Genomic DNA, 27,273 nt, shown 5'->3' on the forward strand with positions numbered 1-27,273 from the left:
TGCTATATATTTTAATATATTTACTATCTCAATGTACTCATTAAGCAGCAGTTTAATGAAGTCAGTGTTTAATTCATTCATCATCCAAGATTTCTCTTCTATTTTTCTTTTATAAACAATAATTTGATATGTTGTCTGCCATTTAATAGTATCTTTACCTAGAAATGTCATATATTCAATAACATTGCAAATCAAGTGTTATGAATACACATCTCTTATGAAATGAGGCAAATAAACAGATAATGCGGTACATTCTTTTCTATTAATTTTAAACAGACACCTTAAAAATAAATTTGATATAAAATATTATTCTGATTCTTATTATTGCCATGAACAAATCAGAGATATATCAATATTTTATGCTACTAGCACATTGTAGACCTTGACTTCTTAAACTTTAAAAAAAATTGGATTACCCCTGATGTTTTCTGGAAATCTCCTATTAGATTGTAACATTTGTGTTTTCTATTGCTTAAAGGTGTTACATTACTTTAACTCAATCACTTCATCTAACCATGAGTGGGGCTCCAGCTGGCCCAGCCGGTACAGGGAAAACGGAAACCACCAAAGATCTTGGACGTGCGCTTGGCATGATGGTTTATGTATTCAACTGTTCAGAGCAAATGGACTACAAAGTAAGTTAGTAATAAAATGAGGTATCTAACAACATTATTTCTGATTTGGAATGATTCAAAATAATAGCTTAAAATCCCCTTCTGTTAAGTTCTTGATGCCTCACTCTGTCATTTAGTCCATAGGCAATATCTATAAGGGATTGGTGCAGACAGGAGCTTGGGGGTGCTTTGATGAATTCAATCGAATTTCTGTGGAAGTTCTGTCAGTGGTGGCAGTACAGGTTAAAATGATTCATGATGCCATCAGAAACAGGAAAAAGAGGTGAGTGGCATGTAGTTCTCTTCTATTGTTACAAATACAAAGAGTAACATGGAATAATGCAGTAAACCTCACCTTCACGGTCTATGCTGCCTCCCCCTATTGCATGAAATGAATAAAATAAGAGAGACTGGTTCATTTTGAATAATCTCCCATTTTTTATTAGTGGTTTTTAAGTGTTGAATACAGCAAAGATATATTACATTATTTTAATCAACTAAAAAAGAAACACCCTCTCTGATGCTAAACCCAGTGATCAATTCTCAGTTCTGATTTTACTTGACCCTCTGGCAGCATTTGACACACTTGGCCCCACCCTTCTTCATGACTCATTGTCTTCACACGGGTTCCAGGACACCACACCCTCCTAGTTTTCTGCCACCCTCCCAGCAGGTTTCTCCTTTTCTATGAAATGGGGGAAAGTACAGCTCCTACCTTATAGGTTTCTGTGAGGACTAAGTGCAAAGAACTTAATCAATGTTAGCTATTTTTTATTGTTATTGTTTCCTGACCAATTAATGTTGGATGTCACAAGTCTCAATCTTTAGACCTCTTCTTTCTCTGTCTACACTTGTTCCCTTGGTGATTTCATCCAGTCACATGGCTTTCAATACCATGTGTGTGCTGCCGGCTACAAACTGCCCAGACCTCCTTTCTCTGACATCTGGACTTGCATAGCCCCTGCTTATTGGGGCATTTCAGGGCTCCACTTGGTGTCTCATAGGCCTCTCACATTTAATATATCCAAAATCGAAATCCCGGTCTTTCCACCAACACCTGCTTTGTTACTTGTCCCATCCCAGTAGATTACACCCTCACATTCTTCCAGTCACTCGGGCCAAAAACTTTCCAACTATATCCAGAACCTAACCATTTCTCAACATGATGCCACACCCCAAAAGACAAAACACGACTGGCGCTTAGGCTTAATTTGAGAAATAAGTGTTATAGTACACAATGGTGGTTTTCTTTTTTTTGTGTGTGAGGAGGATCAGCCCTGAGCTAACATCCATGCTAATCCTCCTCTTTTTGCTGAGGAAGACGTGCTCTGAGCTAACATCTATTGCTAATCCTCCTCCTTTTTTTCCCCCAAAGCCCCAGTAGATAGTTGTATGTCATAGTTGCACATTCTAGTTGCTGTATGTGGGACTCGGCCTCAGCATGGCCGGATAAGCGGTGTGTCGGTGCGTGCCCGGGATCTGAACCCGGGCCGCCAGTAGCGGAGCGCATGCACTTAACCGCTAAGCCAGGGGGCCGGCCCTGTGGTTTTCTGTGTACCATTTTTTGTATACAGTGCAGTCTCATTTATCTGGCCTACCCATATATCCCCCATTTATTAGGGTATTTTGCTCAGCTAGCTATTTTACCCATAGGAACATTTCTGTCTCCCAATCAGGGAAAGATTGTCTAACCCCTTGAAACTAACTGTGAACCTATTGTAGAAGTTTCCAGTTTCCACCTTCTAAAGAACCTCTCAGTCTTTCCACCACGTGGCTCTGAGATACCAGTTCTCTGTGACCAGGGGTCTGCTGCCTTACCTGCCCCTACTCTGGTGCCATGTTAGAGAAGTTAGAGTCTTTCCTCTTTGATCCCCAGACATATTTGATTTAGCTTTTAATCAAAATCTTATTTGCTGTAACCCAGATGTCATTTGAGGCCATCCTCTTTTATAGAGATTTATATTACTGATCCATGGAAGGATTTCTGAAAACTCCCAACCATACTTCTTGATGGTTTCCTCTGTCTCCATGTCTGCATGTATGTGAGTTGTACCTGTTCATCTTCATGCTAGCCCAGAGAGGGACAGCTAGGCTCCTTCATGATTTCATGAGTTTTCTTAAATTCTCTTTACACGTGAGGATTTCAGAGACGGGACCGTGCCTCAACCATGAAGCCTTCCAACGTCTTGCTGGCTCTACCCCTCGAGGTCCCTACCTTTGACTTGTGGCTATTTCTGCTGTGTATAGTGGAAGAGCGGTCAGTTACCCTGCTACAATCTTTCTGAAAATCTTGCACTGCTTCTCCAATGCCTTCAAGTGATGATAATAGCAATAGTCATAGCTAACATTGCTGAGTACTTACCATGATCTAGTATTGTACCCTTAGCCACTTATATACATAATCTCTTTTAATCCTCATATGATCCAATAAGGTAGGTAATATTATTATCCCTTTTTCTTAATTAGATGAGGGAATTGGAGCATGCCTAAAGTGGTATAGCTGGTCTCTGAATGCTCGCAGTCTGGCTCCAGAGCAAGCTGTCATAACCACCACACTATTCTACCTCTCAGTGGTAGAATTCACCAATAGATATTTGGTGAATAAATGGGAGGAGGGAAGGGAGGGTGGGAGGGGGGAGGGAGAGCAAATAGACAAAACAATGACTGAGCAAGGAGTCCCTTTCCTCTCACAGCGTGCGCATTTTCTATCTGGGCAGTACCTCATTCAAGGAACTGCAATGCACATAGAGGACAAAAATAGCATCATTAACTGTTAAAGTAGTCAAGTCCTCATTTTTATATTCTAGCATACTATGGCCCTGCAAAATATAAAAGAATACTTCCCATATTTGTAATTCCTTTGGGGGAAGGGAATGTTTTTTTAAAAAACATGCTTCAAAACATATTCAAAATATGTATGCTTATGAATTTTAAAGAAAATTACACAGAATAAACAGCTTCCTAATAATTTGCATTTTGTAGTGATTTGCATTTGTCAATGTGCATTCATATTCAATGAACACATTTAATTTCATCAACATTCTTCTTACGGTAGATTTGTATTTCTTGGGGAAGCTATCACACTGAAGCCATCAGTTGGAATATTTATTACTATGAACCCAGGATATGCTGGTCGAACCGAACTACCGGAAAATCTCAAAGCTCTTTTCAGGCAAGTGTTCTGCTTTGTGGCCTAGCATCTGGAGCGCTCATGCCACCTAACGTTGCTAGTTTGCACTGTTAGATGATCTGTTTTTACTTGGGAATTCCCGTGGAAAACCCTTTATTATTTCTTTGGGATCCGTTTATAGAGAGAACTTTCACCATGATAAATTTACTCTTTTGAAATATGAAACCAGGACTTAAAAATCATCACCTAAAAGGTACGTGTTTACATTTTGAACATTTAATACTAGCTCTTTTGTCATGATATTTTTATTATAAACGTAATAGTCACAAATTATAGAATACTTGGAAAATAGAGAAAAGAATAAACAAAAAATTACAGTATTGCCACCCAGAAATAATGATTGTTATACTTTTTCTAGTCTCTTTTATAGTTCATATTTTATGGATTTAAGATATTAGGTTAGGCATGATTTTTATTTAGTTCTCATTTAATATTTTGACGAGTTGTTTATCATGTTATTGAAAATTTCTTTGGAAATACCATTTTATGTAGCTCTGAAATAGTCTCTCTCATGGCTTGTCCATAATTTTCTTAACCATTTCCTATTGTCTGAAATGTAGGGTTTGTGTTTTTCTGTTCAGTTTTTTATGATCATGAGATAGTAGGTTATAAACATCTCTTCACATGAAGAGTTATCCTTATTTCAGATTATTACTCAGAATAGATTCCTATGTGTGGAATTATTTGGTGAATGATTAAAATACCTATTGATGACCTACTTTCCAAAAATACTCTCCCAATATATACATTTATTAGCAGTCTGTCAGAGAACCTGTGCTATTGCATCCGAACCAGTTATGTTTAACTCATATTTTAAATCAACTTCATTCGGGTATAATTTTGTACAATAAAATGCACCCAATTTACCTGCACGGTTGGTGAAAACACTACCACAATCAAAATATGGATTATTTCCAATAATCCTGGAAGTTCTCTTGTGCCTCTTTGAAGTTAATCCCCCATACCACTGATGTGCTTTCTGTGACTTCTTCGGTTAGATTTGTCTTTCCTAAAGTTCATGTAAATGAAACCATACAGTATGTACTCATTTGTGTTGTCTTATTTCCTTGAACATTATGATTTTGGGATTCATCCAAGTTGTTGAGTGTATCAGTAGTTTGTTCCTTCTTTGTTGCTGATTAGTATTCTATTGTACACACATTCTACAATTGTTTACCCATTCGCCAGCTAATGGACATTTGGGTTGTTTCCAGTTTGGAGTGATTATGAGTAAAGCTGCTATGGACATTCATGTACAGTCTTTGTGTGAACATGTGTTTTCTTTTGAGTAAATATCAATGAATGGAATTGCTAAGTCATGTGACAAACATATGCTTGACTTTATTAAAATCTGCCAATCTGGTTTCCAAGATGGTTGTAACTTTTATACCCTCACCATCAATGTATGAGAATTCCACTTGCTCTACATTCTTGTCAAAACTTGGTATTGTCAGTCTTTTTAGTTTTAGCCAATCTAATAGATATGTAGTGGTATGTCATTGTGGGTTTAGTTTGCATTTCCATGATGCCTAATGACGTTGAACATCTTTTCACGTAACTTACTGGCCGTTCCCATACCATCTTTTGTGAAGTGCTGAATTCTGTGTACAGTTCCTTTGTTAAATACATATATTGCAAATATTTTTCTCTCAATTTGTGGCCTGCCTTTTCATTTTCTTAATGGTGTCCATCAAAGATAGAAGTTTTAAATTCAATAAAATATGATTTATCAATTTGTTTTATGTTTCTTTCCATCCTAGTTAAGACAGTTTGACCAGTCCCAGGTTGCAAAAATTTTCATATTTTCTTCTAGAAGTTTTCTTTTATAATTTTCATGTGGGTTTTCTCCTTCTTTCTGTTAATGTGCTGGACTATACTGATTTTTCAAATGCTAAACAATTCTTCAATATTGCATTCCTGGGATAAACTACACTTGGTCAGGAGAGTATTGCTGAATTCAATATGCTACTATTTTGTTAAGGATTTTTAAAGCTATGCCGTGAGGGATATTGGTTTGTAGTGTCTTTTCTTATTTTTTCATCTGGTTTTTGCATCAGGGTAATGCTAACCTCATGAACTAAGTTGGCAAATGTTCCCTTCTTCTCTATTTTCTTAAGAGTTTGTGTAGGATTGGTATTATTACCCCTTAGATATTTTGTAGACTTAATCAATGAAGCCCTCTGGGTCTAGATTTTTCTTCATGGGAATCTTTTTAGTGATAAATCCAATTTCTTTAATTGATATGGAGTTATTCAGATTTTTTAGTTTTTCTTGAATTAGTTTTGATAATTTGCATCTTTTAAGAAATTTCTCCATGTTATCTAGATTGTTGAATTTATTGGCATTAATTTGTTCATAATATTCCCTTATTATCTATAGTGATGTCCTGATATCCATGTCTGATATGGGTAATTTGTGGCTTCTCTCTTTTTTTTTCCTTGATGAGCTAGAAGCTTATCAGTTTTGTTTTTTAGGAGTTCTTTAGTGTTCACAATATGTATCTTACTTCACTTTCTGCCTTCAAAATAATATGCTACTTCACATATAATGTAAGAACCTCTATGGTTTTTAGTATGATTTTCAATTCTTTTAAGCTTAAAATTTCTTAGTCCATCCACTCATATATTTAACTATATCTTGTTTGTATTTTTTTCCTAATTTTTATAGTATTACTTTTTAAATGGGCTTTATCCAGTAAGAACTTATTTTGGTAGGTAACATGAAAGGAGTATTTCAACAGAATTCTTTTCCCTAATATTCAATTATTCTAGCATCCTTTATTGAATGTTTTCCTTTCCTCATATAGCAGCTTTCTCTAGCACAGCAATTTTATAATGTCTATTTTTCTTGAAAAAAATTCTAGAGAATAACTATCCTAGAAATAAATGTAATGGTTGCAGAATATTTTCATTTGAAAATTGTACACGTTTCCAGTATTTTTACATTTGTAACCCAGTTCATCTTGTACATGTTTTCATTTGAGTCTTAAAGTTTGAAATTGCTTTGTGAAGTTTTCATAAATTTGGTTTAACTAAGTGCGGCATCATTTGTGTTGGGGTGCTGGTACCTGTATCAGCAAAGTTTGAAGGACAATTTGGCTGATGAAAGTAGTATTCGTGGGTGGGGGCAGTGTGCATGAGCCTTGAGAGTGTCTTGATTCCCACCACTTACCAACCACGTGGCCTGGGGTGTGTGCTTGTACTTCTCAGAACCTTAGTCTGCACTTCTGTAAAATACAGATGAGAGGAGTAGCCATCTCATGGAGTTGTGAGAATTAAGTGAGAGAGTGCATGAAAAGCTTTCAACATCCTACATGGCGTGAAGCAAGTGCTCAATAAATATTAGCTGTCAATATTAATGTAACTATCAATTAAGTAAATTTGCTAGCCTTTTCTCTCCCCCATTTACTCTTCATCTTTACTACTTCTGTCGTATGATAAAGAGTAAAAAATGTGGGAAAAAATATGGGCCAGCTTGGATAGGAGAAGTACTCTATACCTAGGTCCAGAAGGTCTCTGGGGGATGTTTAGGATGAAAAATTAGATATGCATAAAGTAGGCTATAATTACATTTACAAAAACAAGTGGACAAATATTATCAGAATGTTTACTTTAAGAAATCTAATATAATGAGCTTATTTACTTATTTACTCTGGTTCCTTCTTTGGTTGAGTGGAATTTTTTCAATTATTGCTGTTAATGGCAGTTGTCTTTAGGGAGGACTTTTTGGAAGTGCCTCTCCAAAAAGAAGGGGATTTGAAACCTATGTTTTTGTAAATTTTCATCTTAAAATTCTACACAAGCTGGCCTCAAGCAGGAGCGTGCTCAAGATGGCTTGTATGAGCTTGAAAGAGTTAATGGTTAAATTTTCATGAATTTTGCAAGGTGGTTGTTAAGCACAGCCACTAATAAAAACTAAATTATATGAACTTTTAATTAAATTATATTAAAAACAAAGGTGATAAATACTCAAAACTCATGACATCCTGATTAATTTACCCTATTTTATGAATATTCATGCTCTTAGGTTATTTACATCTATTGTGTCTGTATGGTGGTGTGCTACTGCGTGTCTCTTCGCAGCTCCACATATAGTGATGTGTGTTGGTAGATTGAAATCAGCCACGGTGGAAATATTTATTTTCGGAAATCAAACTCTATATTTTAGAGAGCTGGTTATTACCATTTGCCAGCACAGCACTGGCCACAGGTAAAGACTTGCCTCTCGCACAAAACGTCACTGCTCATCTTTCTTCAGTGACAACTTACACTAGTTTACTGAACGTACCCACAGATTTCCCCTAAACTCCTACACCCGTGCTTCTGCCGTTTTCAGACTTTCCATCTTTTTCTATGTATCCAGTGACTGAAGGACATTTTTTAGTTGAAGTGAACGGTCTTGTTAGCTGTGATTGACAGAGGTAATTGCAACCTGCTTGGGAATGGTTAAAATGTTGGTACAAATTAATCACTTGATTTCAGCAATTTGTACTTATTACTTTATCACGTCTTAAAACTAAATTTCATATTTACATTTCAGACCCTGTGCCATGGTGTCCCCTGACATCGAGCTAATCTGTGAAATCATGTTAGTTGCTGAAGGTTTTGTGGACGCGCGCTCATTAGCCCGGAAGTTCATTACATTGTACACGCTCTGCAGGGAGCTCCTCTCCAGGCAGGTGAGGGGTCTTTTGTTACTTTTCATTGGTTTTTACATCCCATTAAAATAGCTTTTGAAATATGGATGCTGGGTAATTTTATCATTCAAATTACAGTTAGACATTTAAGAGTAATTTTATATTTTCCATAAAATTTTGCAAATCTGTATTTTACAATTCTTAATGTTTTTTCTGCAATTAAACTTGAGACATTTTAAGTCTCGTGTTTAATTTATACTTAATACAGTTTTTATCAATGGGCTATGTGATTTTTTAAACTTTACCAATGCTATAATTATAAATGGAATTTTATGATGCCTCCCTTTCTTGGTGAGAAGATTATTTTCCGGTGAGAGAAGGCAGGAGTGTTCTTAAGAGTCGTAAAGCTGATTTTCTGGAGAACACCTCAAGAAATGTTAAATTGAAATTTTCTCATTTGTTAATCCTTTATTTGAGGGTAGAGTTGTTGTTGTTGTTTTTTTTTTAACTTTTGCTCTATAGTTCCCTAGTCTCTAAAATGGGTCAAACTTACACGATCTCTATTCGCCAGTCATTAGCTTCTTGCAGCTTCATTGAAGTTACTGATGTGTCACAAAACTTACATGTGTTTCAGCATCAGTATTTTTAAATTCCGCTTTGTGGCCGCCTTTGACTTTGGTTCTTTGATGACTTTTCATTGGTTCCTGGTGACATTATTTTGCAGCTGTTCCAGGATGAAAGTATTAAAATATCAGAGTTACAACCACATAGTTGTCTGTACTGTCAGATGTACTCATTTTAAATCAGCCATTATTGGGGTGAAATTTGGAATCTGAGAGAGAAATTCATGTTCTCATTTTAGTAACTGTGAATTTACATTCTTGGGGGAAATCATATCAAATTTAATAATGTGGAAAAATGTTTACGACAATGTTAAATGCAAAACCCAGCATACCAAACTGTAGATGTGATCTGCAATTTGCATGTGTTTTTATGTTACACTGTGTGTTATATATACAGATGAAGTGACTGGAAAATGCATTATGATTTTTAACATTTGTCTTTGGATAATAAGATTGTGCATATTTTTTATTTTTCATTTTATTCTTGTTTCTAATATTTTGGTTTTTTTCTCAATGAGCCCAGTTAAATTTTATAATGGGAAAAAGTCAGAAGAAAACAATGTCATTGACCCCAGGAAACATTGAGTTGCAACCATATCCATTCCCAGCAGTAACATTTAAACATTTAGTGAGCATCTACTCGAGTCAAGTAATATATTTATTGCTGACAATGATGAAGTGGGTAAGACTCAGAACAACTGAAACAAACTCTCAGGTTTCTCACTTCAAAGAACTCACTTAGGAGATTCAGTTTACATGGAATAAAAATTGGAAAGAAATGGAGGATGAAAAGATTATCATAGTTTCAAGGAAGAAGGGAACCAACATTTGTTGAACAGGTACCTTGTGTTATCTTTTTAAATCTTTACCAGAAGTCTATGAATTTGGTATTATTAGCTCCATTTTACAGATGAGGAAACTGAGTGAAGTAACCTGTCCAAAGTTCACAGCTAACAAGTGGTTGGAGGAAGATTTGCATTCAGTTCTTTCGAATCCTTTCTAGGACCCCTGTAGTCAATTACAAGAGGAAGGGGTTGGGAGTGAAGGTAGAACAGCAAGGAAAGAGTCCCCAATTCAGAGAAATGTCATGGATGAGATGAGGGAAAAGACATCTGGCCAGGACAGAAGACACAGTCCACTGATACTTTTCTAAGCTGTAGGGGTGGATTGGAGAGGAATCAGTGAACAAGTTTGACCAAAGGAATAACATAATGAAAACAGTCAAGATTATTTTAGCAGTTGTTTGCAATGTTGAAATGTTTGGGAGGGTCACCAAATCCTCTTAAATCTGCGTCCAGAATTTCTTCTCTATCCTCTCCTTTAATATTGTTACTGCAATGACTTAGCCTCCTCCCCAGTCTCCCTGCCCTCCAGACTTTGGTTCTTCCCTCCTCTCCTTCCTTCCTCCAGCCCCAATCTACTTCTACATCAGTAGCTTTCGAATGATTTTACCATGACCCACAGTAAAAAAGACGTTTTCTATTGAGACTCGGTATGTACACGCATGTGTGCACAGACATATTGCACAACTGAAACAAAAATGTTCACCAAACACTTCTTACTCTTATTATGTGCACTCTGATATTTTTCCTTTCATTCTATTGTATTTTATTAGCTACAAAAATGATGATCATAACGCACTAAATTGACTTTATTATCCACTAATGGACTGAAGGGCATATTTATACATGCATATATTGTTTCACTCCCCACAAAGCATTAATTCATTTTACTCCTACAACAGCCTTGGAAAGTGGGTAGATACTTTTATCTGCCTTTTTATAGATGGTGATACTAAGGCTTGGAGACATTAAGTGACTTTCCCACAGGCACAGCTGAGAGACGTTTGAGAGAAGGTTGTTACTGTGTGGATTACAGGTGGAAGGCACAGGAGAGAAGGCCGGTTACATGTAATCAGTCAGTTAGTTCAGTCTGCCTTTACTGAGCACCTAACCCGTGCAGTGCTCCGTGCTGGGACCTAGAAGACAGAAGTGAATAGATATGGGCTCTGTCCTCCAGGAGCTCAGAGCCTGTGGAAGGAATCTTCCTTGGGGATAACATGGAGGTCTCAGAGGTGCTAGTTTATCAGTGAATTTTAATAATACCATTTAGACTGTATGAAGTGCCAGCGTCAGGGCTGGAGCATCTGAGTGATGAAGAGGTAGTGATGAAGAGTAATGAGGGCAATTAGAGATGGAGGGCTGGGAGGTGGGGAATAGCAGGGCTGTCGGGGTACAGCTGGAGAAATGTGCTTGTGGTTGGAGGTGGAAACATGGAAGCAGTCGAACTCCTGAGTTAGCAGGTTTACTGAGAGAGAGGAGCAAGAGCGGCCGATGGAGCTTTGGGCAAATACTGCAACTGAATGCTATGGAAAGCAGAGATTTGCTGACAGAGGCAAAGAATCGAGCAAAAGAAGCAGGAGGACATTGAAGGGACACCGTTTTCACAGTTTGGAAGAGGAAATGAAATTATTACTTTACGTCATGAAAGCATGTATTTATCTGAACTCTTTTCTTTTAGCTTCTGGCTTTTAGTTCTGGAATGAGAATCTTATCGCCTCATAACATTTTTGAGAAAATATACCTATGTTTTGATTTTAGGATCACTATGATTGGGGACTTCGTGCTATTAAGTCTGTCTTGGTTGTAGCTGGCTCCCTCAAACGAGGAGATAAAAACAGACCTGAAGATCAGGTACTGCAATGCTAATGTGATTTCACTGAGTTTGTAACTAAACGGCTTCATGCAAATGAACATGTATACCTGGATGGTGGGTCATGCATAGCACGACTTTTAAAAAATATAACATCTATTTTTAATATAGGATATTTTGAGAACTGACATTTCTTTTTTTGTTTTGTTTTGTTTTGTGAGGAAGATCAGCCCTGAGCTAACATCCATGCTAATCCTCCTCTTTTTGCTGAGAAAGACCGGCCCTGGGCTAATATCTGTGCCCATCTTCCTCCACTTCATATGGGACGCTGCCACAGCATGGCTTGACAAGCGGTGCGTTCGTGCGCGCCCGGGATCTGAGCCCGGGCCGCCAGCAGCAGAGCGCGCGCACTTAACCGCTATACCATGGGGCCAGCCCCATGAGAACTGACATTTCTTATGTTATAAAAAGATCACAAGCTTGAGAAAATGTGGTATATATATACAATGGAATACTACTCAGCCATAAAAAAAGACAAAATCGTCCCATTTGCAACAACATGGATGGGCCTGGAGGGTATTATGTTAAATGAAGTAAGCCAGAAGGAGAAAGACAAACAATGTATGATCTCACTCATATGTGGAATATAAACCAACACATGGACAGAGAAAACTGTATTGTGGTTACCAGGGGCAATGGGGGTGGGGGGTGGGGGGTTGGCACAAGGGGTGAAGGGAGTCATATATATGGTGATGGACAAACAAACATGTACAACCCAAAATTTCACAATGTTAAAAGCTATTAAAACATCAATTTAAAAAAAAACAGAAAATTCAAGGGATGTGGGATAATATCAAATGGTCTAACGTGCGTGTAATTGGATTCAGACTAGGAAAAAGAAAAAATGATAGAAAATATTTGAAGAAATGATCACAAAGATAAAAAAATCACAAGCATTCTTGAGTAAAACGATATGAATATAGGAAAGAAAATGCAGTTGATTTTTTTGTGTGTGAGGAGATCAGCCCTGTGCTAACAACTACCGGTCTTTCTCTTTTTTTGCTGAGGAAGACTGGCCCTGGGCTAACATCCATGCCCATCTTCTTCCACTTTATATGAGACGCCACCACCGTGTGCCTTGCCGAGCATTGCGTCGGTGCGCACCCGGGATCCAAACCAGTGAACCCTGGGCCACCGCAGCAGAGCGTGCGCACTTAACAGCTTGTGCCACTGGGCCAGCCCCAGAAAATGCAGTTTTATAAGTGCTTTTGAAATAGCCACAAAAACTATTTTGGTGGTCATAATCAAATAATTCAGTAGTTGCTGTTTGATTTTCTCTGAGGAACATTTAGGAAATCTGATTGAGTTGGGATATTAATCCTAAAAAAGTCAGTGAAGACATAATCTAATGGAAGAAAGGATGTCCATTTCACAGGATGTGAGATGGGCATCACAAATGACACAGGAGGACGGTCACCTAACACCAGTGAAATGCGTGGTTGATTATTTAGAGCTGCTAGGAAATTTCTACTCTCCCTCGTGGGAAGAAACAGTAACATTCACGTTGTGCATTTTTCTCTATTAAATAAGTAGTGAGTGTAATGGGTATACAGCGCTATGTATACATGCAGTATGGCTAGAGAAGTTGAAAAAAACTAGATCTATTCCTGGGAGGTTTTTTTCATATTAAAGAATATTTATTACGTTATTTTCTCCTTTTCTTTTCCAGTCTTTCTCTTCCTCTCAGTCACAATTTACTATTGGGTGAGGATTTTCTTGCATTTATTTGTTCTCCTGCTATATTGTTATTGTTATTGGAACGCTTACCTCTTGCTGTGAAAGTCATCCTGATGTTCAAGTTAATGCTTTTAAAATCTAGAACCCTCTAGTTATCAGCCAATATAGAGCAAAAACCCAAAATAAAAGTGGTTGAATTTACCTTTCTGAGGTTCTCAGACTACTTTGAATAAAATGGTCTAATGGGCCTGGTTAATTGACACCCTGGAGTTGGAGGATTAAGGAGAGAAGGGCCTCAGACCCTTCCTCGAGATCTAAGCAGATTATTGGCAGGGAAGGAACAGGGCCTCCTTGCTGACTTTGCTCTGAGATTTGTCCGTGGGTGTTCTGATATGTGAATTTGTAAGCATTTCACCTCCCTATAGATAGAATGCCATCCTAATAGAGAGCAATATTAATAACTCATGCTTCAGACAGGAGGAGTAAAGATACCATCTTCAGCTGTTTAGGTGTTTGTTAGACCTTATATTAGCTTTTTTATAAAGTGTTTTCTGTTCTCCTTTCTAGGTTCTCATGAGAGCATTAAGGGACTTCAATATGCCTAAAATAGTGACCGATGATGTCCCTGTGTTTTTGGGCCTGGTTGGTGACCTGTTTCCAGCCCTGGATGTGCCCCGGATGAGGGCACCACACTTTGAACAGATGGTCAGGCAGTCCACCCTGGAGCTCCGCCTGCAGCCCGAGGAGAGCTTCATCCTCAAAGTAAAAGGAGCATGTACTTTTCATGGCAGCCCTTGGCATGTGCAGTGAAAATAACTGTGTTTAAGTGATCCTGAATCAGAACATTGACTTACATATTACACTGACTTTATATGATCTTAATATATACTTTAAAGCATTCTCATATGGGAGTCTTTACTAAAGTCAATATAAATAATTATTTTGCAGTCCCATTCTGTGAAAACCCAGATACACTTAAGTCATGGTTTTAAATGTAGGCATACTTTTCATTGGTTTATAAAACTTCTTGGTTCTTCTTGGGGACATGTACCCAAAATTAATTTTGCTCTCTTTTCTCTCCATTTTAGAGAAAATTAGAAGTAAAATCATTAGTACATGCTTTTAATGGGGGAGAAATGTCTACATGTATGACGTCATCTGACTTATCAAAGGCTTGTGCATATATATGCTCAACTTGGGTGTAGTGACTATAGGAACATTGAAATACATATAGAGTATCTATTTTAGATATTTTAGAGGATATAAGTCATTATTCAGTTGTAGACAATTGGCCATATATTGTTTTTCTCCAATACTTTATGAAGAGTCATTGATTTTGTAAGTAGCCCCTGTCATGTACCAAGTAGTACTGTGCGTCACTTCTGCCTGTGTCAGTGATTCACTGAGTAATGGTTTTTCTTCATTCTCACTCCCATGTTCGATTTTGGGAGATCCAGGAGAAATTATACTGTGTACTTATCATCTATTTTAAATTTCCTGGATTATAATGTTGTCAGTGGGGGCTGGCTTGGGTTGTAAGGAAAGAAGTGGGCAGAAATGGGTAGGGTTTGTTTTTTTTTAATCACAAACTCATTAAAGGAAACCAGTGACTGGCTGTTTGGTCTGCAGGTTGTCCAGCTTGAGGAGCTGCTGGCCGTACGGCACTCTGTCTTCGTGGTTGGAAATGCAGGGACAGGAAAGAGTAAGGTATCGTAAATTGCCTGCTAATTTTCAGCCATGGAAGGAACAATTTTTTTTTTTTTTTTTTGCCTGTTTTCAATTGTATTCAAGAGTTGCCTTCAGTGAAGTCCACCATAATTTTGAGTTAGAATCTGAGACTCTAATGTTGCTCTTTGAACAACTGACACTCTTTTTCCTTGTACTGGGGACAGGGAGAGAGTAACAAATAGAACATTGCATTCAAATAGGAAATATAAGCGGGGATGAAGATTGGGCTTTCCACAAGAGATATTTAGCATCCTATTCGTGCATTTAGATGTGTGCCATCCTATTTTATGCATCTTTCAATAAAATAATTATACTTGAATTCTGTTATCCAAAGTAAACATGTTGAGAAACTCTAGAATAAGATGCTTGGCTTGCAGGATTGGATTGGCCCTTCTCACATTTATCAAAACTACTTTCTTACCTGTTCCAGGTTATCCTAGATTTTCCTCCCAATATTATTAAGAAAAACCAAAATATTTTCCTTCAATACTCCCTCAGACATAGATCCCTCTATAGGGCCAAAACAAAACTTGAAAAGAAAGGGAGGCAGTAAAAACCACATTTTGAGGTACCTATTGTGTGCTGAAAATGCTAGGTGCATTGTGTGTGATTTACTCTGCACAACGATGATATGCTATGGGTATTATTATCCCCATTTTTAGTTCACTGCTTGATTTTGTTTGGTCTTACTGACAGTCCTGGCAACGTACTTATTTTCTTGGTTGGCAGATGGTATATGCAGAACTGTATGCATTTTAATTCAGGGTGCTTGAGTATAAACATATTTAGTACAACAACTAAAAATAATCAGGGTGGGCATATGAGACTTTAGGGCATGGGTGTATATAGAACTTGCCAGTATTTAGATCAGAACCCAAAGTGGAACAGTTGTCAAGGGAGGCTCTGTATAGGGATTTTTCTAGAAAAAAATGTAATAATTGAAATATTAAAGTAGATAACTGATAGACCTGTAATTATTTTGTTAGAGTAAGTTTCAAATGTGGGCCATGGTTCAAGGAAGGATAAAATTAAATTCTGTAATTTCCAGTAGATTAATGGTTTCTAAAAATATAAGCTTAATATTCCTAAGGCGTTCAATTTCTTTCATCTAGTCTTCACTGAGTCTGTTCTATTCAGCCTTTACTTAAGCTGATATAACTAGAGCACCAAAGCTTAGGGCCATGTTATTTAGCAACTTATTATTCCAAAGTGTTTGGCAATTGTTTATCCGTCCTTCAAAACCCCTGTGAGTAGGTCAGGATCATAAATATCTAAAATAAAAGCCAGGGGTTTTCAGAGAAAGTAAAAAGGATAGGGCAGATAGTTGTTTTAAGGTGTCAATTAATTAAACAGACATATACTGTATTAAGCACTTGTCTTGTAATTCTTATCCTCAAGGCTTCTTTTCCTCAATTATCTAGACCCAGGTTTCTCAGCCTCAGCACTATTGATGTTATGGACTGGATAACTCTTTATTGTAGGGCCTGTCCTGTGCATTTAGGATGTTAGCAGCATCTCTGGCCTCTGCCCACTAGATGTCCAGTAGCACACCCTCTTCCTCCAAGTCATGACAATCTCCTGTTGAGAACTATTGCTCTTAAAACAGTCCAGACCAGCATCACAGGCATCACCTGGGACCTTATTAGAAATGCAAATTATCAGTCGCCCAATAGACCTACTGAATTAGAAACGCCGGGACTGGGCCCTGCGATCTATTTTGTAACACCATCTAAGCCATTCTGATGCAGGCTAAATTTTAAGAACAGTCTAAATAATACAGGCAGAGTGGATTTTAATAACACGAACAGGCACACTTATTTACATATAGTCCTTCACTTTGCACACATGGTTAAAAATCTCAAATGATAGAGTGACTTTCTCTAGTCTACATTGTTCAAAGAATCAGATGAACTGATCCTAAGGGATTGTAGGATTAAATTTTTCAAGATGGTAACGAAAATGTACATATGTAAATTGTTTTCCATTCTCATCATAATACACACAGAATGTCTAGGAACACGTAATGAATAAGAAAAATCCTTTGCACATTTTTTGCTTTCCATTTGGCTTACATTAGTAGTAATTTTCATAGCTTTTTTCCTGCTTCCCTTCAGATTTTGAGAACACTGAACCGAACATATGTTAACATGAAACAAAAACCCATTTGGAATGACTTAAACCCTAAAGCTGTGACAACAGATGAACTCTTTGGTTTCATACATCATGCTACCCGAGAATGGAAAGATGGCAAGTAGTATTTCCCCTTTTGAAGTGCTAAAAATTTCTTTTTGTTCATCCAGAAAACCATTTCTCAGTTCAAGCCAATTTTAGTCATAGTTATAGATTTACTGTTTATGTGTTGGCATTATTGGAAATATAGCAGCTCACAACAGCATTTATAACCTATAAATTAAAGCCAGGTTTGAATAAGTGGTCGATTTGCATTCAGCAAGTTCGTGCTCAGAGCTGGGTATTTCATCTCACATCAATTATGTCAAGGCTCCCTGTAAACCAGGAAAGAAGTCCACATGAATGCCTCAGGAAACAAAGTACCTGATACAAGACACAGGCACTATTCTAGGTGCCAGGGACAAAAGTCAGTGGGACATGTCTCTTGCCCTGAAAGTATTTGCAGACAAGCTGATCCCTTTGTTAAAATCTGTTATTACTTCCCATTTCAGTAAATGTACCAACCTTGGTGTCATCTTTGAGTCCTTTCTTACTTTCACACCATACGTTCAACCTCACAGCAAATCCTATAGGCTTTACCTTTAAAATATATCTTGTACTCCAGTACTTCCCGCCTTCTTGGCAGCTGCCGCATGAGTCCAAGCCGCCATCACCTCTTGCCTGTCCTACTGCAGTAGCGCCCTCACGGGTCTCTCTGTTTATTTTCCATCCAGCAGCCAGAGGGCGCTCTTCAAAATGTTAGTTCTCTGCAATTTCCAGTGGGTTCCATCACCCTTAGAATCCAGCCTTTATCCAAGGCCTACAAGGTTCTATGTGATTGTATCCCCCTCCCCCTCTGAGCGCGTTTCTTGCGCTCTGCCCTTCACTTACTATAATCCATACACTCGGGCCTCCTCGTTCTTCCTTGAACATGCCACGCATCCTCCCATCACAGGCCTTTGCACTTGATATTCCTGCCGTCTGCAACCCTACAGATGTCTGCATGGCTTGCTCCCTTATGGTATTGAAGTGTCTGGTCAAATGTCACATCAGAGAAGACTTCCCTGATGATCCTGTCTATAGAAGCACACCCCGTTGTTCTCCATCCTCTTATCATGTATACACTATATCCTTAATTTGTGTGACAATCAAAATTTACTCTTTTTTAGGACTGTGGCAGGAGGGGAATAATATCAATTCATGTTGAAAATCTGTGGAAGCCGTTCAAATCAGAGACCATTAGAAAAGGTTACTGGCTTCTTTATGAATCGTGGTGGCAGGTTCTACCACAAAATACTCAGCACAAAATACTTCACAGAGGAAAGAAAATCATCCACATACACGCATCACAATGGTTTTTCTCACCGTGGTATTAGATATTTGAGTTTGCAAAATCAGCAACTATTAAATACGCCATGTAAGACACACAATTCTTAGATATGTAGTAATAGCAAAAAGGACTTTGGATTTAAAATGTTTTTATCTATACATCTTAAGTAATGATAATATAATGCCAATGACCAAATTTCTCAAAAAAATGCTCTAGCTTTAGAATTATGTCCCTTGAATATTGATATAGAAAAATGGAGAGGGGCCGGCCTCGTAGCCTAGTGGTTAAGTGTGTGCGCTCCGCTGCGGCAGCCCGGGTTTGGAACCCTGGGTGAGCACCGACGCACCGCTTGTCAGGCCATGCTGTGGCGGCGTCTCATATAAAGTAGAGGAAGATGGGCATGGATGTTTGCTCAGGGCCAGTCTTCCTCAGCAAAAAAGAGGAGGATTGGCATGGATGTTAGCTCAGGGCTGATCTTCCTCACAAAAAAAGAAAATGGAGAAAAGTGAGATAAACTAATATTTGGCCTAAAATGGTTACTGAACGTATGTGCATGAAAAAGAATAATATCTTAATTTGGTGTAAATTTTGAATTTCATGTACGTTACCTTCTATAAATTTCCACAACTGTTCTTCAGGGAAGGTGCTGTCATCTCTGTTTGACATATCAGGAAGCTCAGTCAGAAAAGTTAAGGAAACTTCTCATGGAAGTGAAACTTGCCCGTTTGTCTGGAGCCCAGGTGTAGCTCGAAAGGTATTACACATTGCCCACCAGAAAGAGGCAGCAAATTTACAGAAAATTTATTTACTGAATAGGAGAGATTCTAGTAGAAATAATACAGATTTATTTTAGAAATAAACAGCTCTCAACTTCAATATGTACTAGGATAGTTACTCTTAATTCATAGGTCTCTTCTCATCCATTCTACGAGAACAAGCAAATCTCACGCATGATGGACCAAAATGGATAGTCCTGGATGGCGATATTGATCCCATGTGGATTGAGTCACTAAATACTGTCATGGATGATAACAAGGTGAGTAATACCTCAGTGCTAACCCTTAAACATTACACCTGAAGTGTATTAAGAGTGCCATTCACTTGTTGATTTTAATACTAGTTTTTAATCACTAACCTGATTTTCTTTGTGTAATTACTATTTTGATAAGTAGTATTTTCCTGATAATTCTCTTAATTTCCTGGTTAAAGAATTTAGAGGAATACATTTTTCTCATCTGTTTAAATTTAACCACCTTTAAAGAGTGATAAGTATCCAAGAATTTAGTTCATACGCATCTTACCATTTTCTAAGCGCTAGGCATAAATTATTACATCTTATCTTTGATTAAGTATGGAATACTTGGATAATAAAAGGACAAGTTTATGCCCTTTAGTTAGTGAAATTTAGCTATTGATATTAAGTAGTTCCTATGGCTACAGAATGAGTATAATGCATTCCTAAGCATTTTGCCGTGGTTAATCCAGCGTTTCCAGAAAAACAAAAACAAGAGGTGATGGTACAGGTGTGTGAGACACCATTTAAGCAACACAGGGTCTATCATTGAGGTCAGGAGAAAGAAATCAGTAATCGTCATTGCCACAGAATAGAAGTAGTAACCCCCTTAAATTAACAGTAATTACTGCTTTCTGAACGAAGACATTGTTCGTCATAAAATGTTGGTCTGAGATCTTTATACTTGCGTGAGTTTCTATAGGACAATTGATAACTGTGGTATTTTGTATTCTAAAGAAAGTTTATTTTTGTGGTATTCAGGCCTTTTCATGTAATCAACTCTTAGAACAAATGTCTTACATTAGTAATAATTAACACAGTTACTTAAAGGGTGGCGTGACTGAGTCCATGTTGGGAAGCTTGTTCCTCAAGGGTCAGTGAGCTCCCCTCAGGGATGAACTGCGATCTTTATTCAGAGCACTTCTAACTGGGGCCAGTGAGCTCAGAGCCTTTGGCACGTCTCCTGGGGGAAGAACCGCCCTTATGGGAAGTTAGCAGCGCTGCCGTTGCTCCGAGTGAGTGACGGGGCCTCTTCTGTGCTGTGCTGCTCCGTCCAGGTGCTGACCTTGGCCAGCCATGAGCGCGTGGCCCTTACTCCCTCCATGCGGCTGCTCTTTGAGATTCATCACTTACGGACAGCAACCCCGGCCACTGTTTCCAGAGCTGGGATTCTGTATGTGAACCCACAAGATTTGGGCTGGAATCCGTGAGTATTGCTTTTTTTTAAATTGTGGTAAAATACACATAATATAAAATTTACCATTTTAAACATTTTTAAATGTACAGTTTGGTGGCATTAAGCACATTCACATTGTTGTAAAACCATCACCACCATTCATCTCCACATTTTTTTTCATCTTCCCACATTGAAGCCCCATATCTGTTAAACCATACCTCCCCAGTCCCCCCTGTCCCCAGCCCCTTTCTACTTTCTGTCTCTATGAATTTGAATACTCTAGGTATCTCTTATAAATGGAATCATACAGTAATTGTCCTTTTGTGACGGGCTTATTTCACTTAGCATAATGTCTTCAAAGTTCATCCAGGTTATAGCATGTGTCAGGATTTCCTTCCTTCTTAAGGCTGAATGATATTCCATTGTATGTATATACCACATTTTGTTTGGTCATCCTTCACAGACAGTTGGGCTGCTTCCCCTTTGGACTATTGCAAACAATGCTTCTATAAACATGGGCATACATACATCTCTTTGAGTCTCTGCTTTCAGTTATTTTGGGTATATACCCAAAGTAGAATTGCTCGATCATATGGTAATTCTATTTTTAGTATTTAGAGGAACCGCCATACTGTTTTCCATAGCGGCTGCACCATCTTACATTCCCACTGACGGTGCACAAGGGTTCCGATTTCTGTATATCCTCACTAACGCTTGTTATTTTCTCTATTTTTTATAATAACCACCCTAATGGGTGTGAAATGGTATCTCATGCTGGTTTTGATTTGCATTTCCCTAATGATTAGTCATATTGAGCATTTTTTCGTTTGCTTGTTGGTCATTTGTATATTTTCTTTGGAGAAATGCCTATTTCAGTCCTTTGCCTATTTTTTAATCTAGTTGTTTGGTTTTTGTTATGGATATTTCTTTTCTTAGTTTTAGAAAAAGCTAAAACTTTGTGTGATCATCTGAAGAAAGTATTAGCAATTAAATGTAAAGCTAATTTAGGCTAATTTAAAGATAATTTAGCACCTGTATGCCTTTGTCATTTTTAGTTGGACATTACCCTGTTCACACCTTGTAAATGTTAATAACCAGTGTTGAATAAGTGAATAAATAATAATAATAGCTTGTATGGAGCACAGATATAAATATATCGTTTAGTGAGCATATGTATGTTTGTTTGTATACATGTAATATGCATACATGAATGGTGGTAATGCTTTGATTTAGAACAAGTTTTTGTGCCCACTTACTTTTCAAATGCTTACACTTTCCATAATTCGTCCAGGTGGTCACTTGTCACTTCCTCTAGCTGTCACCTTCTATGAGCCGTAGAAACGTCTCAGCTCTGCAAGTGAACACGTGCTTGCATCTGGTGTGCTGCTTGTGTCAGATACCTTGTTCACTCTGGCACCCTGCTCTGTACCCCTGGAGGCTGTCATGTGTGGATGACATCAATGGGCTCCTTGCCCTCTGGCTCCTGGTTGGTTTGGCCAATGAGGAGCCCTGGCAGGAAATGAAAGGGAGAGAGGAGAGTGAGGTCAGGCTATTTATTCCTCTGGCTCCCTCCCTGCAGTGTCACGTCAGGATGACTGTGTCCCTCAACTGCAGGTCACAGTTCCTCTTAAATCTTTCCATAAGATTCTTTCCTTCCATGTTCTGGTAGTCCTTCATTCTCTGGTCCCTGCAGGTGTAGGTGCAATCACCATCCCTCAGTTGTTACCCCATGGCATGGCACTCTCCCTTCCAGTTGCCCTGCTCTCTGCCCACACCTTTGTCAATAGTCCTTTTATTGATCCTTCTCTATTATCCTAATTTGAGGATGACATCTGTTGCCTGCCAGATGCCTGACTGATGCACTTCTCCAGGCTGTTTTTTCTGTGTACTGATTTGTTCACTACAGGTCTCATCCCTTAACTCTGCAGTAAAATAGAGCAATGCCCAGGCTTTTGTGTTTAACAAAGCTTTATTGGAATTGGCTGGGGCTAGGAGTGATTTTTAAAAGTCTAAAATGGAGAGTTCTTCTTGAGCTAATAGCTCCTTTCCCCAGCTAGTATTCTGGCTATCTCCTAGGACACCTCTATTGGATGGGGGCTAACTGAAGGAGAAACTTCAGTATCCCTCGACTCCCGCATACAGAGAGCAGAGTCAATTCTTGCACCCCATTTCCTTAGGGGACCCCTCACCCCCACTGGGTGTGGTCTGATGTCAATAATGAACCTCACAGGACCCAAGGTCTGTGTAATTCAGTCTCAATAACATCTTGTGGAGATTTGTGCTAACAAAAGCTGCCTAAATCCCTATTTAAGGAAGGACTTTTATCTCCTAAGTCAAAGTCACAGGTTGGCTAAAGAGACACCCAACTTGCATTCCTAAGAAAGTTAAATAAGTCTGTCTTCACCACTAGATTTTATTTTTATGGAGGTATTTGTTTTATCCAAGATTGATGGGCAGGTTTTAATTTTCCTATGTGTGACTAAAGGGTCCATCCAGGTCATTATCCAAAATAATGGGAATACTCTTTAAAGGATATTCTTATATTTTTACCTCCTACTGCCAGAAACTTTCAATGAACTACAAAAAAAGTGACTATTTCATTTTTTCACTCCATATTTATTAGACACTTTACTACCTTTAATTTCCTAATATTAGTAATGTGATAGCTTTATGTGTATTGACTTATTTAATCCTTCAACACTTTCCGAGAGTGATATAATTATTAACCCAATTTTTCAAACTAATATCTTAGGTCTCTATTTTTTCCAACTTTTTAATTTGGAAGTGTTCAAAATTATAGGAAAGTTGAAAAGGTATAGGTACTCTGTACCAACTACACACTCTTCTGACAGTCATCAGTTGTTACCTTTTTACTGCATTTACTTTCTGACTGTACACACACACACACAGGCATAGAGACACGTATGTTTTATTTATTTTTGCTGGATTATCTGAAAGTAAGTTGGAAACGTTAAGACACTTCATCTCTAAGTACTTCAACATTTATCTCCTAAGAACTAGGATATTCTCATAACGTGAACACAGAACAATTAACATACCTAAGAAACTTGTCCTTGATATAATATTATCTAATAAACTAATTTTCCCAGTTACCCAAGTAGTTTCCTCTGTAGCTTTTAAAAAATCAAGCGTTGGGGCCAGCCTGGTGGTGCAAGTGGTTAAGTGTGCTTTGCGCTCCGCTGCGGAGGCCCGGGGTACGCCGGTTCGGATCCCGGGCGTGCACGGACGCACTGCTTGGCAAGCCATGCTGTGGTGCCATCCCATATAAAGTGGAGGAAGATGGGCACGGATGTTAGCCCAGGGCCAGTCTTCCTCAGCAAAAAAAAGGAGGATTGGCAGATGTTAGCACAGGGCTGATCTCCTCACCAAAAAAAAAAAAAAAAAATGAAGCGTCAAAACAGGGATCATGCATTGCATCCATTTGTCTCTATTTTTTCATTTAATCTAGAATATTCTCCCACCTTTTTCTTTTATGACATTTACAGTTTTGAAGAGAACAAGCCAGATGTCGTAAAGAATGACCCAATAGTGGCTACAAAGAGGTGATTTCCTAATTCAGTCACTCTATCTACATATATTGGGTGACGTTTTTCTGTAAAGAAATTTTTCTCTTCCTCCCTCCCACATCCTTTCCTCCCTCCCTCTCTCCCTTCCTTTCTTTCTCTCTCTCTCTTTCTCTCCCTTCTTCCTTTTCTTGTTTGAGGAGTATCACTTTCTATTCATGGCTTCCTTTTTTTTAGTTCAATGGTTATAATTCACTACCAGCATTATTCTGTTGGATGCTCAAATTGTCCCAAATTTTGCCAACAGGAGCCCCTTCAAGCCAGCCCCTTCCGTGTTTCTTTTTACTTGTCCTCCTGTCTTTGAGCACTTTTCTTTCTGGCTAAACGAGATGCTTCTGGCTCATCTCAGACTTTCCTCACCCTGGGCTTGATTCATCCATTTCTCCAAGGAGCCAGAAGAAACTACTTTTGTGTAAGGAATGGTACTCAGAATCTAAGATGGGGTGCTAGGTATGCTCACGGCCACTGATATGTAGGCTCGTTGCTTGTAGGCCCTTTCAGTGAACAGAATCAGGAAGTACATTTTCTTAATTCATATTGTGGGAACTGATAAGATACTGTGGATAGAAGGGATTATGAAATATTATGTTCAGAGTATCTCTGTGGGGTTCCACTTAAGGACTAAAGTTAGTGCCATTATCAGTTAAGCTTCTCAGAATATTTTTGTTAAAATTTACTGAGCTATTTTAAAAAATAATTTTATGTCCACACTTGATGGAGATATGGAGCATATCAGGTCAAACAAATCCTTAGAATCACATCAGCATGTGATGAGGTGTAGAAATCAAATGCTACTTTATTTTAATTCCGAGTTCTAAGTAAGTTTACTAGAAGAATCCTGCCCAGTTCTTATATGTCGAGATCTTGAGAAATAGAGAAAGAACAGAAATTAGAGGAAAATTTCTGAAAATTATGATCAGTGAGAATTTTTTCTAGTAGAAAGGAAGGTATGAAATACATAGAAAGGGAAAAACAGGCAATGAATTATTTAAATTAATTCATAATTATTTAAATTAAAATTATTTAAAGTGAGATTAAAAAGGAGATCTACCAAACTGTATTACTTAGCTTGTAAATAATGATAGAAAAGGTGAGACTATCTCTGGAATTTAATCTGATTGCAAGGGAGATTACTGGAAGGTAACTTTTGATAGCCAAAACTTTAGATGGTACTTTTTCCTCTGTTACTTCAGCTTAAAATATTCTTTTGGCTTTGTCTCACTAATTCTCCCACCAGCATTGGATGAGCATGTTGTCTTCTAGCCCTGCAGTCTCATCCTTTCATCTTTGGATACTGTATATATTTGTGAATGTACAGATTCAGAAATCATCAACATACACTGCTAGTCAGTGTGTCCTTCTACCTTCTGCCATTTTTCCAGGCCACCGTGAATGATAGAGAACCTGAAGCTTGCGTGAGGGACAAATTATAGAGAGCACTGATGAATTCCTGCTGTGTACATGACGGGATTCCAACCCCAGACTGTTGAGTAATAAATAAGAAAGCTTTCAGAAGCCTTAAACTTTCAGGCTTTCAGAAGCCTGAAAACATTGGCTACCTAGATAGATTCAAGCTACAGGGTTTTAGACTTCATGTGATTCACCTGTAGCACTTCTGGAGAAGGGAAGAGCATCATAGCTGATTATGTGGAACACGTTTGCAAATGCCGAAGAGCCCAAGATTCTCTGATAGTGACCTAGATATTGGCATTAAGATGATGCAATAAGGCACCATAACGTAGCTATTTCCTGTGGCAGGGGCTCCAATGCAGGTGATCTCTTATGTAGGGAAGGAATAAATATGCCATTTTAGTGTGTGGTTTTCAATTGTATGTCATATCATAGCAGTATGTTCCATTTGGTCATGTCCAACTCTATAGCATCTTTTAAAAATCATAAGGAACTTTTTTATGAAGTAAAGTGGAAAGAATTGCCAACAAATACAGATCTGTATCTTCATGTTTTTGCCATTGCTGAAGATAATCGTCTCTCCTTCTAAATTTGCTGTCTTTTAATGTCTATTTTTATTCCAAACTATGAAAATTTAGCAGTAATTTATACATGAAATTTTAAACTGTCCATATTTAACAAAGTAGACTTTTTAACTCCTTATACTATACGGTGTGGTTGACTCCTAGCAGAAGTCATTTTGGGGCCTTTTTTTTAATGGACAGGATCAGCTCTTACCGTGCCTCCTGGTTTGGCTGAACTCACTTCCTTACTTGTGGAGGCAATTTGTACAATAGCATCATTTGCTTGTGGGCCTAGTAGGTTTTCTCTTTGAGACTTTGGCTACTGCCGACGTGGGTCAATGAAGTAGCTATTACCTGCCCCCTAAATGCAAAGCCACTTCCCCCTTCGGGGCTGTGTTGAGGTTATGGCTCCTAGTTATCTCTGCATAGCCTTCTGCTCCCACAGAGATCAAAGACCTGGGGGTGGGGGTAGAATTTGTTATACCCATCAGAGCACTGGCTGCCAACTCTTCTACCCTACAGGACATGACTGCTTTTAGGAGATGCACAGAGGCAGAGCCAGGATCTGAACCTAGTTCTCCCAATTCTACCAACTCTGTGCTAATGAGTAACATTTACTGAGAATTTGTTACATGTCAGATATTAATCTAAGCACTTTATACATGAGAACTCATTTAATCCTCAAACAACCCTAGGAAGTCTGTGTTATTATCATCTCCATTGACAGAGAAGAAACTTGAGGCACAGAGAGGTTAAGCAACTTGCCCAAGGTAACAGAGTTAAAAATGATGGAGCTGCGATACAGATCCAGGCAGTCTGACTTTAGAATTCTATCTCCCTAAGCAATC

The 27,273-nt window shown here is 38.2% G+C and overlaps 1 protein-coding gene across 1 annotated transcript in view; it reads left to right on the forward strand.

Annotated features, from left to right (window-relative positions):
- The window catches only part of DNAH11 (dynein axonemal heavy chain 11), a 313,801-nt gene that overhangs the window by 130,433 nt on the left and 156,095 nt on the right, over positions 1-27,273 (forward strand). Inside the window, exons 33-42 of the mRNA XM_087428734.1 lie at positions 479-635; positions 752-897; positions 3,670-3,786; positions 8,344-8,482; positions 11,664-11,756; positions 14,020-14,214; positions 15,082-15,159; positions 17,295-17,427; positions 19,588-19,715; positions 20,750-20,898. Of these exons, the coding sequence (XP_087284860.1) occupies positions 479-635; positions 752-897; positions 3,670-3,786; positions 8,344-8,482; positions 11,664-11,756; positions 14,020-14,214; positions 15,082-15,159; positions 17,295-17,427; positions 19,588-19,715; positions 20,750-20,898 (1,335 nt within the window). The remainder of the gene's footprint in view (positions 1-478; positions 636-751; positions 898-3,669; positions 3,787-8,343; positions 8,483-11,663; positions 11,757-14,019; positions 14,215-15,081; positions 15,160-17,294; positions 17,428-19,587; positions 19,716-20,749; positions 20,899-27,273) is intronic.

Source organism: Ceratotherium simum, chromosome 1 (assembly GCF_057802395.1).
Source record: "Ceratotherium simum simum isolate JZ-2026a chromosome 1, ASM5780239v1, whole genome shotgun sequence".
Classification (NCBI taxonomy): Eukaryota; Metazoa; Chordata; class Mammalia; order Perissodactyla; family Rhinocerotidae; genus Ceratotherium; species Ceratotherium simum.